This window comes from Rhododendron vialii, chromosome 2a, assembly GCF_030253575.1.
Source record: "Rhododendron vialii isolate Sample 1 chromosome 2a, ASM3025357v1".
NCBI classification, from domain to species: Eukaryota; Viridiplantae; Streptophyta; class Magnoliopsida; order Ericales; family Ericaceae; genus Rhododendron; species Rhododendron vialii.
In genome coordinates, this window is record NC_080558.1 from 15,834,083 (window position 1) to 15,847,656 (window position 13,574).

General features: G+C 37.1%; 1 protein-coding gene across 1 annotated transcript; it reads left to right on the forward strand.

Moving 5' to 3' along the window:
- The first annotated feature begins 9,803 nt into the window (after window positions 1-9,803).
- LOC131317218 (disease resistance protein RPM1-like) lies at window positions 9,804-12,413 on the forward strand. Its single transcript, XM_058346787.1, has 5 exons — window positions 9,804-9,963; window positions 10,010-10,257; window positions 10,388-10,518; window positions 10,603-10,669; window positions 10,764-12,413. Exons 1-5 carry the CDS (start codon window positions 9,804-9,806, stop codon window positions 12,411-12,413), a joined length of 2,256 nt encoding a protein of 751 aa, XP_058202770.1.
- The last annotated feature ends 1,161 nt before the right edge of the window (window positions 12,414-13,574 follow it).

Consider the following 13,574-nt stretch of genomic DNA (forward strand, 5'->3'; position numbering starts at 1 on the left):
GAAGCTTGTTTTGCTCGCCAATCATTAGCCCACCATGATCTATTCACTTTGAGGTCCACCCATAACTTCCTTAAAATCATCACATCGAAAACCAAATTCAGTTACCACATTCTAACGAAAGCTATTTTAACTTCAATCACCTCGTATCCAGCGATCACCCGTGATTCCCGCACATCTGACAACAACAATAAAGTTATTTCACTCCCTCCTCAACCTCTTCGAGTTCCAAAAAAATTACCCTTAAACAAAGAGAAAATGGTGATCATATTTTGCTCACAGGACAAAGTTACTTGACTACATCACTCCGTTCGGCTAAATAAGTCAACTGGTTTATTTTTTTGTTCTTATTCAAATTTTATTCGTATTTGTTAGTTTTCGTCAATTTTTTGGGATTATTGCATCGTCATATCAAGAGGAATTTAAAAAGTAAAAAATTACAATTGAAACCTAATTTTTTTGAATAAAGACAAAAATAAGCCAATAAGCATATTATTTCGTCTTTATTAAAAAAAATGGATTTCGATCATAATTTTACTTTTTAGATTCTTCTCGTCATGACGATGCAATATGTAATCCCCAAAAAATTGACGAAAAATTAACAAATACGAAAAAAATTTGAATAAGAACAAAAAAAAAGAAGACAATTAACTTATTTAACCGAATGGGGCCACCTACCTCTAAAATCGTGAACGCTTAGCGAACAGAAGGAGCCTATTGCCGTGAGATGAAATACTTTTACTTGTTGAGTTTTGAAAATTAGAGAGGTAAAATTAAAGTTAGCCATAGTTGAAGGGGTTTAACATAATTTACCCCTAGTACACAACAGTCCAACTAGACGAGAGAGAGAGAGGACCCTTCTCCCGTGAAGGAGAATATCCATTCTTCAACATGGTACATTTCAGTTGATCGAGGATCAAATTCTAGGGTTTTAGCCAATAATCGTCGCTTCATATATCCAATTTCTACACGATCAGAACCAGATACGAAATCGATTAGGTATCTCTCTCTCTCGTCGTCTATATCTCTACAATATGTTTGGGCCCTAGTAAATGATCACTCTTTGAATGAGTTTTGTGATGTCCGATCCACACACCAAAACCTAGGTTTTTCCATTTTTCTCCTTTTGGTTAGTCTGTATTTTAATGATTTTGTATGTATTGTAGGAACCAAAATCCAAAATTTACGATTCCTTTTGATCGTAAAATTACGAAATCCTATTAATTTGCAAGTTATTTCCACATTCTTTCCGGATTTCGTCGTTGTATATGCGTGAGTTGTAGGAAGAGAGATGTCGTTTAATTTGCTGCTGAAGTCGTCGTGCAACGGCTGCAGATCGTCCAAGGACCTATACGGAAGCAATTGCAAGCACTTACCTCTTTGCTTGTCGTGCGGCAAAACAATGGCCGAGAACCATGCTAAATGCTACAAGTGTGGCACCACCATCACCCGATTGATTCGGGTTCGTCTAGACGCCCGGGCACACAAATGGAATTATGCAATAGAGGGAAAAAGAAAAATATTTAGTTGAGATCAACCTTTTAGTGAAATGTGAAATGGGAAAGTAGGAAAGAGGGGAGAAGAAAATTAGGGTAAAAGTTTTACTTTTCTTCTATGCAGTTGAAGGGGAAGTTTAGGAAACTGAAATGTGAGCCAGCCTCAAAGCTGTTGTTCACGCCAAAAAGGGTGTTCTCTTTATAATAGTAATGGCCGGATAGAAGTTACGATTTGTTTGGAGTCCTTGCAGTTCTAATAATTCAAGGTGGTAGTAAGATTCACAAGTTTATCTCTACATGTTCTACATCACATTTCCTCAGAGTTGCTGATGCTATAGAAGATAGAAACCTGAAAAAGTATGAGTGAAGCAAGTTCGAGAAGTTGCATATGATGCTTTTGACACGTACTTGCTTCGCCCCAGACATCATTGAAATAATCTAATGCGCTATAGTTCCAGAGAGGCCGGGGGTGAATGGAATAACTAATTAAAAATTAACTCAACCACAAATAATTTACGTACGTGGATGATTTAACAAACAAAGATAACAAAATCAACGGTCTTGATTATTATTATTGTGTCACGGTCGTAAGACTATTGAACATTCAACTACAACAGAGGACTTGATTTTCAGATCAAATATATTAAATGTACAAATTCTAAATGTCGTTACCTAGTAATTTTTTAGAATGATCCATCAAAGTCGTTAAAGCATTCGTAGTGTAATCAATAAAAATAAATAATCAAAATTAGTCACATGGCAATCGGAATGGAGCTTTTGAAAAAGTCAACTCATTTCCAAGTGGTCGGGTTAATTGCAAATTTGAAAACCATCATCAAGATTTGTGCGGCCCTGATTAGAGTATAATTTCCGGATCAATTAATTAGTGGACCACATGCTATCTCACTCATCGCCCGCCGGGAAATAAGATCTTCTACACGTGATTCCCCAACTTGGCATTCACCGACAGGCATCCATTATTGTTTCAGTTAGTAGTAACCAACTACTAGTTATTAAAACTTAAAGAATACTGCTATTGGTACCGACCAATAGCGTAGAAAAAATGAATCGACAGTCGCGCCGGGCTGTTTTCGGCCACCGGACGGCCGATCTAAGCTGTCCAAAAAATTAAAAAAAAAAAACTGAGTGGGCTTGTGCAGGAATCAACGGCATCCGACATGCGTAGGTGCTCGATCCAAGCACCCCATTTTTTTGCATATACATGTATATACATCATATATACACTAAAAATAGGGTGTTTGGATCAAACACCCTACACACATCGAATGACATTGATTCCCAGTGAGCCCCTCGTTTTTTTTTTTTTTAAATTTTTGGACTGCTCGGATCGGCTGTCCAATGGCCGGAGACAGCCTGGCGCGGTCGTCGGTACGGTTTCCGTCGACACCTATAGGATTTCTGTCAAAACTTCCATCAATTAATAAGTTTTACTCAACATCGATTTTCCCTGCCCCAACCCCAGAACCTTCCCGATTTTCTCGGCTCCGACTCCAATCCGATATAGAATGAGACGGATTTAGGGGATGCTAAATCCAACTCTAACCCGCTCCATTGTCATCCCTAGACTTAGGGAGGGGATATTGAGTGCTTACGGGAATTGAACTCTACCCATCAGCGTGAAAGTATAAGGGAGGTATCAACTGCACTCCACTTTACATGCTACTCTTTTGTTAAAGAGATTAACTTATTTACAGTAGGGGTCCCCGCTATGTGTGGACCCCATCAACAATTTATCGCAATAATCTAAATCGTTCATTTTATAGGGCCCGCAGAGCATTGTATATAAGCGAAAAATCAGTTTGACCCTATATCAAAAAAATTAAATTTTGATTTATAAAATGGTCCGCCTAGATTCTGTCAATAGTTTTTAAGTTAAAATAATCTAGGCCGTCGATTTTATATACTAAAATTTAATTTTTGATATACCTATCAATGTTGGGTCAAGTTTTTTTTTTTCTTATATACACTATTTAGCGGACCCTACAAAATGAACGATTCAGATTATTGCAATAAACTATCAATGTAGCCCACACTTGGCGGGGTGTAATGTAAACTCCAAGTTTACACCACTACTGTAAGCATCCGTAATGGATTTGTTAACTAGCGTGTTAATTGTGTGTGCTAAGACTTAGCAAATAAAAATATATTTTTTGTATCACAATATTTGTGTGCTAGAGTGTCTTAGAGTGTGCTAAATCTAGTAGTGTGCTAGCATGTGTGCCAAGTTTGACAAAGATGTTAGCAAACAATAAGTAGGTCTCATCTCTATAATTCAAACTTCAACCATAAAATATAAATATCCACTATTTCTAATACACAATTGTGGGATCTATTTTTATTCTAACAAACATTTTAACACACAAATTTACCAAACTCATTGTGAATGTTCTAACACGCTTCTATATTATAAATGTCTAACTGAACCTATTTTTATCCTGATACACCTTTTAACAAATATCTTAACACACAAATATATCAAACCTGATTGCTGATGCTCTATCAAGTTAACCTCTTTGTTAAATTACCTCATTTGGCGGTCGTAATGGAGCTTTTGAAGAAGTCAACTCATTTCCACGTGGTCGGGTTAGTTGCAAACCATCATCAAATTTGTGCACCCTGATTAGTTTAATTTTTTGGATCAATTAATTAGTGCACCATATGCCATCTCACTCATCGCCCGCCGGGAAATAAGATCCGCTACACGTGATTCCCCGACTTCGATTTCACCGACAGGCAACCATTAGAGGGTGTTCCGCCAGAACTTTTTGCCCTTTTCAAAATAAATCGCGTTTGTTAGTTTACGACGAATTTTTGTAGAGTATTAATTCGTCTTGATGAGAAAATCAGAAAAATAAATTTTTTTACTTGTACCGAAAGAAAAAAAAGTTGTTTTTTTTTTACTGAGAGAAGGTGGTTATTTCTCAAAATATTTAGATAAAAGTAAAAGCTTTTATTTTTCGATTCGCCTCGTCAAGACGAATCAATAATCTGAAAGAGTTTTGTGCAAAACTAACAAACGGAAAAACGCTTGGTCCGAGGTCGTATGTATATCTTCTCTCAATATATCTGAAAACCTGCTTCCACAGTCTTGTAAAGATATATAGGCTTTGTGAAATCTTGCATAATAATACAGGCTGCAAGTTGTGAAAATTTACCTTATAGGGAATAGCAAGTGAACTGCATCACTAGTATCTCATATAGTAATGAACTAACTAGGTTTTTGTTGGAAAATATTTGGGAAATAATATTGGCACTCCAAAAATTGATGTTAGCACTCCAAAATCAGTGTAATTCTAAAGTCACTTTCCTTTGTTTTTTGGAATACTTGCATTAATTTTTGGAGTGCCAATATCATTTTTCAAATACTTTTAAGTTATACTATTTGGGTGTGAATGTAAAATTAATGGAGTCGTGACTTTTGGGTATCACCTGTTTACCATCTTGTTCACTGTAACTAACAACTTGTCAACAAAAACTTTTTTTTCGACAAGAACTCCATTTACAAGCCCATCTATAGCTTATTCGTTACGGGAAACAACTTGACATTTCTCAACAACTTATTCAGTATTGAAATAGCAAAAAACTTTATTGCAACAAATTTTTTTTTTTTTTTTTGCTAAGCGATTGCAACAAATTCTTTATCAAAACTTATTCACTACCGGATTAATTTATTATGCGATCAGGTGAGATCTCTGCAAACGAGTGGCTCCTGTGCATTGAACCTCTGTGGGATCGCATGCGGAAGGCTTGATCTATATTTGTTAGGTATATTGGCAATTTTGGATTTTTGATAAACCATTGGAGTCTGTATTATTTCTTTTTTCATTTTGATTTAAGAGGTGGTGTGTAGTTTGTTGAGTCTAGACACTCCGCCCAATACAAGATTGGTTGATAATGTTTTTGCTTTGCAAATTTTCTTAAAGTGCATCCCGGAAAGGTATAAGCATATCCATTTCATCTTGCAACTAGATTAACCAATCTTATACTCCGCCCTATATAAGATTGGTTAGTCTTTTTGTTTGCTTTTGGGAGTAGTAGAAGAAATATTTCTGAAGGCATGAAAATGGCTTGGTTGGCCTTGTTGTGGAAGAAGAATTATTTTTCTAAGGCATTTAGAAGTTAGAATGCAGTGTCAGCGGAGCGACGCCCAGAGGGCGCTAGGGCGCTAGCGCCTTACACACGAGCTAAGAGGGCTAGGCGCACTTCGGTGGCACTCTTCAATATGTTATTGATTTTTGATTTTCTTTTAGGCTCTATTTGTTTCAATGTAAAATGTTTTACAGAGTAAAATGTTTTTCCAGAAAACAAATTTCAAACTTTCAAACTTTTATTTTTCGGTGTTCGATTGGCACTTGAAAAATATTTTCAGAAATCGACAAAAAAAAATAGAGAGAGAGGAGGGTTCGGATAGTAATGAACTAACTAAGTTTTTGTTGGAAATGCTTTTAAGATATCCTATTTGGGTGTGAATGTAAAATTAATGAAGTCGTGACTTTTGGGTAACACCTGTTCGCCATGGACGGTTGCATCTCGTATGAACAGTGGTCTTCTTTCCTTCGTGACTTTTCGAAAGGTCACATATTAGTCTATATATATCGCATCCTTCATTCATTTTGGGGTGAATTTTTAATACTTTTATCGAGACAGAGACTTTTCATTTGAGAGAGTACAAGTCCAACCTTGGTTCACCAGGCCCTTCAATTGTAGTGGTGCTTTGGGGCGATTCCGATCGAGTAGAACCAAAAATGTTTGACGGAATCCTAGTCCTAAACTAATGGGTTGCCCCAAGCGTAGGGCTAAGACCGACGTAGCACAATATCTGGTAAAACCGGAGTCAAATCCACAAAGATGGTACTGATGTGTGTTTACTCAAAACTCTTTTTTTTTTACTTATTTAAACTGGCTCTTCGGTTGCCACCCTTTGTATTCAGAGTTGAGATTAACTAAACTTAAGAAATTGTTCTATTTTTCAAATAATTAAAGAGGATGTATGGTCGTAGGGTTCAAAGCACTCGCAACCAGTCTTGGATTTATCTGCTCCATTTGGTGTTCTTGAAAATGTTTGACTTTATAGAGAAAAAGCTACCCCGAAGGATGCGAACCTTTATGGTCGCCGTTCACCCATGCGCGGCGGAAAATAAATTTTGGTCCCCTATTTCCCGCTCACATGGGCTCCGACAATGCCCGGGTTCATCTAACGAAAGTACTTTAATAACCTAAAATTGCATTTTCTTTTTTATTTCAAAACAGGAGCAGAACGCAGGAAATCCTAGTTTGAAACATGCTTCTAAATACAAAATAAACAAAAGATATGAATTAGACAAGTACCAACGAACAACTTTAATGAAAAACAAAAATCGATAAGAGTTACTGAAGTGCGAGTACTTGAACAAAATGCAAAAAATCTTCGACAGCCTAACGGCGTAAAGAAAGCTTAACTTCCCGAATGTTAGGAAACTTCAACTACCTCAAGTGTTGAACACAAGTTCTGAACCAACTGAAAAGTAGAGAGATAAGGGGTTTATATAGGGTGAATTCGCGGAGGAAAACGTTGAGTACTCGATGTGGGCCTGCGGAAAAATACAGGAAACACGAAAATCAAGGTGGTGGGGCAAAACGGTGCTATAGCCGACACACGAAGGCTGGCCCGGCCTTATGGGGAAGCCGGCCCAGCTCCGGTCAAATTTATTTGGGCTTCGGGCAGGCCTCCCTTGGTGCTGGCCTAGTTCGGGTTCGTTTCGATGCGTTCTGGAGTCTATTTTATATGAATCATGTTAATTTGTTATTAGACCTAGTATTAAAGTGAGTCAAGATGTTAGAATTAATTTTATTTCTCTATCTTATGTTTCTATGTTATATCCGGTTCCGGGGACCCCTAACAAAACATCTAAAAAAACACCCCAAAGTTTCCGATCAAATTTTGATGATTTGACCCGCTCAATGTAATCAAAACGTGATTTTAAGAGTTCCCGCGAGAAATCAGCAAAAAAAAAAAAAGACCAAAAAAGGCTTCATCCGAACAGTTTTTTATTGAATGGTTCAATAAAAAACTGCTCAAATCAATCCCTTCCTAGTCATTTTTTTTTTGCCGATTTCTGATGGGTACCATTAAAATTACAGTATGAACACATTGAGCAGCTCGAATCATCAAAATTTGATCGGGAACTATGAGATTGAGATTTGGAATGTTTTTTTAGATTTTTTTTAGGAGTCTCTGGAACCGCCCAAGTATACATAAGTACATATATTAAAATTATCAAAAAATATATATTATAATAAATCTGAAACGGTACCGTAATACAAACTGGAACTAGTCCAATAAAAAAAAGGGTACGCTATGAGTTCATCCTTCTCATTTTGCCAGTTCTCTGTCTAATAATTAACAGAGGTGCTAGAGGTACAGCAACAGCTGTACAAACAGCTTGCACAGATCTGTTTTGGACCCGATTTGGGTCCAACAAAGATGATCGAAACCGTTCATTTTGTTCAAAATTTACTTTTTAGGGTCCTTATAAAAAATCGTTTCAATCCAATAACGGTAAGGATATTTATGAATCATCCAATTTTGCTTCAGAATGTAGGCTAAATTCTGAAGCAAAGTTGAATGATTCGTAAATGTTCTTACCGATATTAGATTGAGATAATTTTTTACAGAGACCATAAAAAACAAATTTTGAACAAAATGAGTGGTTTCGATCATCTTTGTTGGATCCGAATCGAATCCAAAACGGATCTGTGCAAACTGTTTGTACAGCTGTTGCTGTACTCATATCATTTCTGAATAATTAATAATTGAATATTGGACGTTGTGAAAGCAAATGGGGGACAGTCCCACAAGACAGTCCCGCAAGACTGCAATTTCCCAGAGCAAATCAACCAACTCACAATGGCTCCGTTTTTCTTATTAGGTGGATGATTTGCCTCTGCAAGAAAAGTCTAAAAATAAATTATGACGAATAACAAAAAGAATATACAATAAGTAAGAGAGTAAATACCAAATAACGGATATATCTTTATGTAGTGTTGTTTTATATAATTAAAAAAAATCAAACTACAGTCCGTATTTTTATACTTTTTTTGATAACTCTCGTTAAGTTAAATGATTAATTCAAAAAATTAGAAAAAGTAAAAATACCAAAATAAATTTTTTGGGACAATGGACATGTATTTCTATGTGCGTGCTCACGTGTTGTGTGTTCATACCTTGAAGGTGGTCGGTCCCCTTCAATAAAACGAAATCAGTCTGTGTGGTAAAATATGGACCAGTAATTGTGAGATGATAAGGGGTTCAGACTAATACTTGGCATGATGATTAGTTTCTCGTGGTTAATTAAATTTTCTTTTAGCTTCTAGGGAAAGTTATTGGAAATGAAATGTTGAAAAAATATGAATCAAAGTTGAATTTTTCAGAATTTTCAAAAACAAGCAGAGACTGTCCATTTAATATTATAAGACATAGGCTAAAATTAAATAAAAAAACAAACAAACAACTTGTCTATTGGGTTATTTCTAATCAAATACTCAAAATTACTCGAAATGAATTTGGCTTTTAGCTGGCTGAGCTCAATACATATAAACAAGCATTATTTAGCGAATTCTTGAATTTTGATTAACTTTAAAAGAAAAAGAGAAAAACTGATTTGGGAAGTAGACATAAACACCCATAAGGAACAAATCAATGGGAAAAGATTTACTTTTGCTGAATCTTTTGCGAGAAGAGAGAAAATACCCCCAGGGCTATCAAATTCACCACGAAGAGGAGTAAGAGAGATATCGGTGCATCACCCCAAGTCTTTCTCTTTTTTTCCCACGAAAAGGTAAGAGAGCAATTCCACGTACCACTTCCATTAGGCAATTATTGACCTCAAGTCATGAATGCAAAAATCGACCTCTCACTCATCCCGTGTATTTTTTCCTCACATCCTGCTCTGTTTTCACATCTACTAGGGGGGTCCATCCGTCTCATTTTCCTATTCTCTGTCTTACCATTAATAAGGGAATCAACATTACATGTGCAAAGAAATAGGGGACCATTAAAAGGTCCAGTGGAGAAACTAAAATAACAAAAGAAAGGCACAGAAGACTTTTCAGCATAGACAGTCTCATTTTCCCTCACCATCCCCTTTCTCTTCAAATCCAAAGCTACTCCGTAAACCACAAAAAATAAAAAATGGCAGAGGCTGCTGTGTTGGGACTTCTATCCAACTTTGCCCCTATCTCCAAGAAGAGTTCAACTTGTTGAGCGGAGTACGGGAAGACATTGAATACATAAGAGCCGAATTCGAGCGCATGACCCATTTTCTCAGAGTTGCTAATGCTATAGAAGATAGAGACCCGAAAATCAAAGTATGGGTGAAGCAAGTTCGAGAAGCTGCATATGACACTACAGATGCTCTTGACATGTACATGCTTCGCCTCAGATCTAGACATCATCAGAGCACAAGATTCCGTGCGTTCGTACATAAGGTTTCTTTTTTTTATTAAGACTTTAAAAGCTCGCCACCAAATTGCTTCTGAAGTGAAAGGAATCAAGTCTAGAATCATCAATACTTCTGAGAGACATCAACGATATAGTGACATGCATAGCAAAAAAGAGCAAGGCTCAAGCTCTACTCATTCAAACATCGCATGGTATCATTGTCGTGGCGATGCACTTCTACTCGAAGAAGCCGACCTTGTGGGCATTGACAAGCCCAAATCACACTTGATTCATTTGCTAGTGGATGAGGATCCTCGACTCAAGGTGCATGCTTTCTATAACCGGAATGGGCTGATTGGGCAAAACCACCCTTACAAAAAAAGTCTACGACGATGCAACAGTGAAGAGGCAGTTTCAGAACCATGCTTGGATCTCTGTTTCTGAATCATTCAAGGTCGAAGAGCTTTTAAAAGACATGATTCGAGTTCTCTTTGAAGAAGTCAAGCAACCACTCCCACGAGGAGTGGACAGTACGGATGCAAACAACTTGAAAGGTATAATTAATGCCTTTTTGCAGCAAAAGAGGTATGTGCTTGTTTTGGATGATGTATGGGATATTCATGCATGGGAAGTTTTAAGAATCATACTTCCTGAATGCAATTGCGGCAGTCGAGTAATTTTGACAACAAGAAATGTAGATTTAGCTTCTTTTGCTAGTGAAGAATATCATGGCATGGTGTATAATCTCAAGTCCTTGCCTCCCAAAGAGTCATGGGCCTTGTTTTGCTCAAAAACATTCAAGGAGAATTCATGTCCTTCATACTTGGAAGATCTTTCTAAAAATATATGGAAAATGCGAGGGGTTACCACTTGCAATAGTGGCAATTAGTGGTCTATTATCAACAAAGGAGAAGAGTGCGGACGAGTGGGAGATGATTTACCGCAGCCTGGGTGCGGAACTAGAAGGAAATGACAAACTCAAGAGCATGAAAAAGATATTGTCCCTCAGTTACTTTGATTTGCCTTACTATCTTAAGCTATGTTTTTTGTACTTGAGTATTTTTCCAGAAGATTGTCTCATTGATCATTGGAGATTAATTCGGTTGTGGGTGGCCGAAGGATTTGTCGAAGTGAAAGAAGGAATGACGAAAGAAGAAGTTGCTGAGGGCTACCTCAATGAGCTGATGAACAGAAGTTTAGTTCAAGTGACAAGAGTCAGGCGGGATGGAAGGTTCAAGGCTTATCGGATCCATGACCTTTGGTGTGAAATGATAATTGTGAAGTCGAGAGAGCAAAACATTGTCACAATAGCAAGTGAAAGAGGCAGGGCGTGGCTTGAGAAATTGCGACGCCTCTCAATCCACCATAATTTTGAAGATATTCAGGAAAGTATTTGTTTCACTCGTCTTCGTTCTTTACTCGTGTTCAGCGCAATAGATTCAGTGTCCATTTTGTCAAAGGTTGCATCCTTAGGCAAGGGTGTAAGTCTACTAATGGTGTTAGATTTGAGAGGAGCACAATTGGAAACATTTCCTCATGAAATTGTGGAACTCCTTAATCTTACTTATCTAAGTTTGAGGGCGACCAATGTAAAAATGATCCCAAAAGCGATCGGAAAGCTCAAGAAGCTAGAAACATTGGATCTGAAACATACGAATGTCACCGAGTTGCCCGATGAGATCTTGAAGCTCCAACATCTTCGCCATCTCTTGTTGTGTCGCTACAACGTCAACAACCAGATTTATTTTCCTTTTCACTCTACAATTGGCTTCAAAGCTCCGGCAGGAATAGGAAGTTTGTTGTACTTGCAGAAACTATGTGCTATTGAAGCAAACCGAGGGAGTAATAGTGGCATCGTGGTAAGAGAGGTGGGGAAACTAGCTCAATTGAGGAGATTGGCCATTACAATGCTACAGAAGGAAGATGGGACTATGCTATGTTCTTCCCTTGAGAAGCTAAAGAACCTTCGCTCGTTGTACGTTGCGGCAACAAAAGAAGATGAGATCATTGATTTAGATTCTCTGTCTTCGCCTCCTCAACTTCTTCAAAGACTCTATCTGAAAGGATGTTTGGAGAAGATACCGCACTGGATACCATCTCTTCACAACCTAAAAAGGGTAACCTTAAGGTGGAGTAAGTTAAAAGATGTTGATCCACTGCATTCCCTTCAAGATTTGCCCAATTTGCTTTTTCTTGAACTTCACACAGTATATGAAGGAGATGGATTGTTTTTCAAGGCCGGTGGATTTCAAAAGCTTAAAGAATTGTGGTTGATTCGCTTAGTAGGATTGAAATGGGTGAGAGTGGGGTCTAGTTCCATGCCTCTTCTTGAAAGGTTCATTCTTCATGATTGTAAATTGATGATGGAGTTGCCCTTTGGTGTTGAACATTTGACCAATCTCAAAGAACTAGAATTGTGTGATATGTCTGGAATATTAATTTGGAGGTTGAAAAAAGACTTACAAGGTGGAGACTATTGAAAAATTGCACACATCCCTAATGTTTGGGTTGCAGAGTCCAAATCTGGTTATTGGACCGGTCGTTATCTATGATACGGTAGAACGGGAGGGGATGAGGATCTTCGAGATTGGGTTATCCCCGTTATTGATGTGCCCCTTCTTCCTCATATATTTTTGGGGTTTGTTAGAGCTTGAAAACTTGTTTGTGTAATCATGTTGTCAATTGTAGATATTTCTTTTGCGTACTTTTTTTTTGGTCTTGAATTGATTACTTTATCGAGAACCTCATATTTGATGTAATAAGCTTGACAGAATTTAGATCTTCAAAGCATGCCTTCGGTTCGTCGGTTTGCAACAATCTTTATCTAGATTAGGTTAAGTTCAACACATTTCTACAGGAACCTAATTTCCCTTGGTGCTGATTAAAAATGTTTGATATGTTAATTTCCCTCTGTATCGTTATGATAACTGTGAGTCTATGACCGTTAATTTATTATAGGAGTCCTTAATTAAAAATCTTGCATTCTATGCTTCCCATATCAGTTAAAATTCATTTGAAATCCCTCTCTCTTGTTTTTCCACTTTTCTACGTATGCATAAAGCATCCATTCTTTCTAACATTTTTGTCTAAATTTTTTTCCAGTAATTTCTATTTTCCGCGGCTCTCTCTTTGTTGTAGTTTTTGTCATGGCTTTTATAGCGCTGCTAACAAAATACTTGGAAGGGAGTGCAAAATGGAACATTCATGTAGGACAAGAATTTAGGAGATTTCAATTATATAGAAATTTTATTTTAGGAATTACTCATTTTAGGAATTCCACTTTTAATGTCGCTTGTTTAAGCATATTTTTATCAGTCTTTTAATTTTGTTAGTCTTGGTTTCCAAGTATTATTTTAGTAAATTGCTTTTTCCCCCTGACACCCCACCCCCCAACCCCACACCGATTTTCCCGGATTAAACCAGCACCCGCCCCCCCCCCCCCCCCCCCCCCCCCCCTCATTTTTTAATTTCTTTCTTTATTTAATTACTTTTATTTTATTTATTTAATTTCTATAAATACACCCTTTCTATATTAAAAAATATAATTTAAGAATTAAGTGCTTCAATTTTTAATTCAGTTGAACCGGGGCGAAGATCGTATTTTTTTGATCATTTTATTCTAAATGGTCGTAATGAAGTTT

Coding starts and splice junctions, on each gene's coding strand:
- LOC131317218 (XM_058346787.1), top strand. CDS start 9,804: ATGACCCATTTTCTCAGAGTTGCTAATGCTATAGAAGATAGAGACCCG. Junction 10,519..10,602: donor GCCTTTTTGCAGCAAAAGAG/GTATGTGCTTGT, acceptor CAATTGCGGCAG/TCGAGTAATTTTGACAACAA. Junction 10,670..10,763: donor GTGAAGAATATCATGGCATG/GTGTATAATCTC, acceptor CATACTTGGAAG/ATCTTTCTAAAAATATATGG.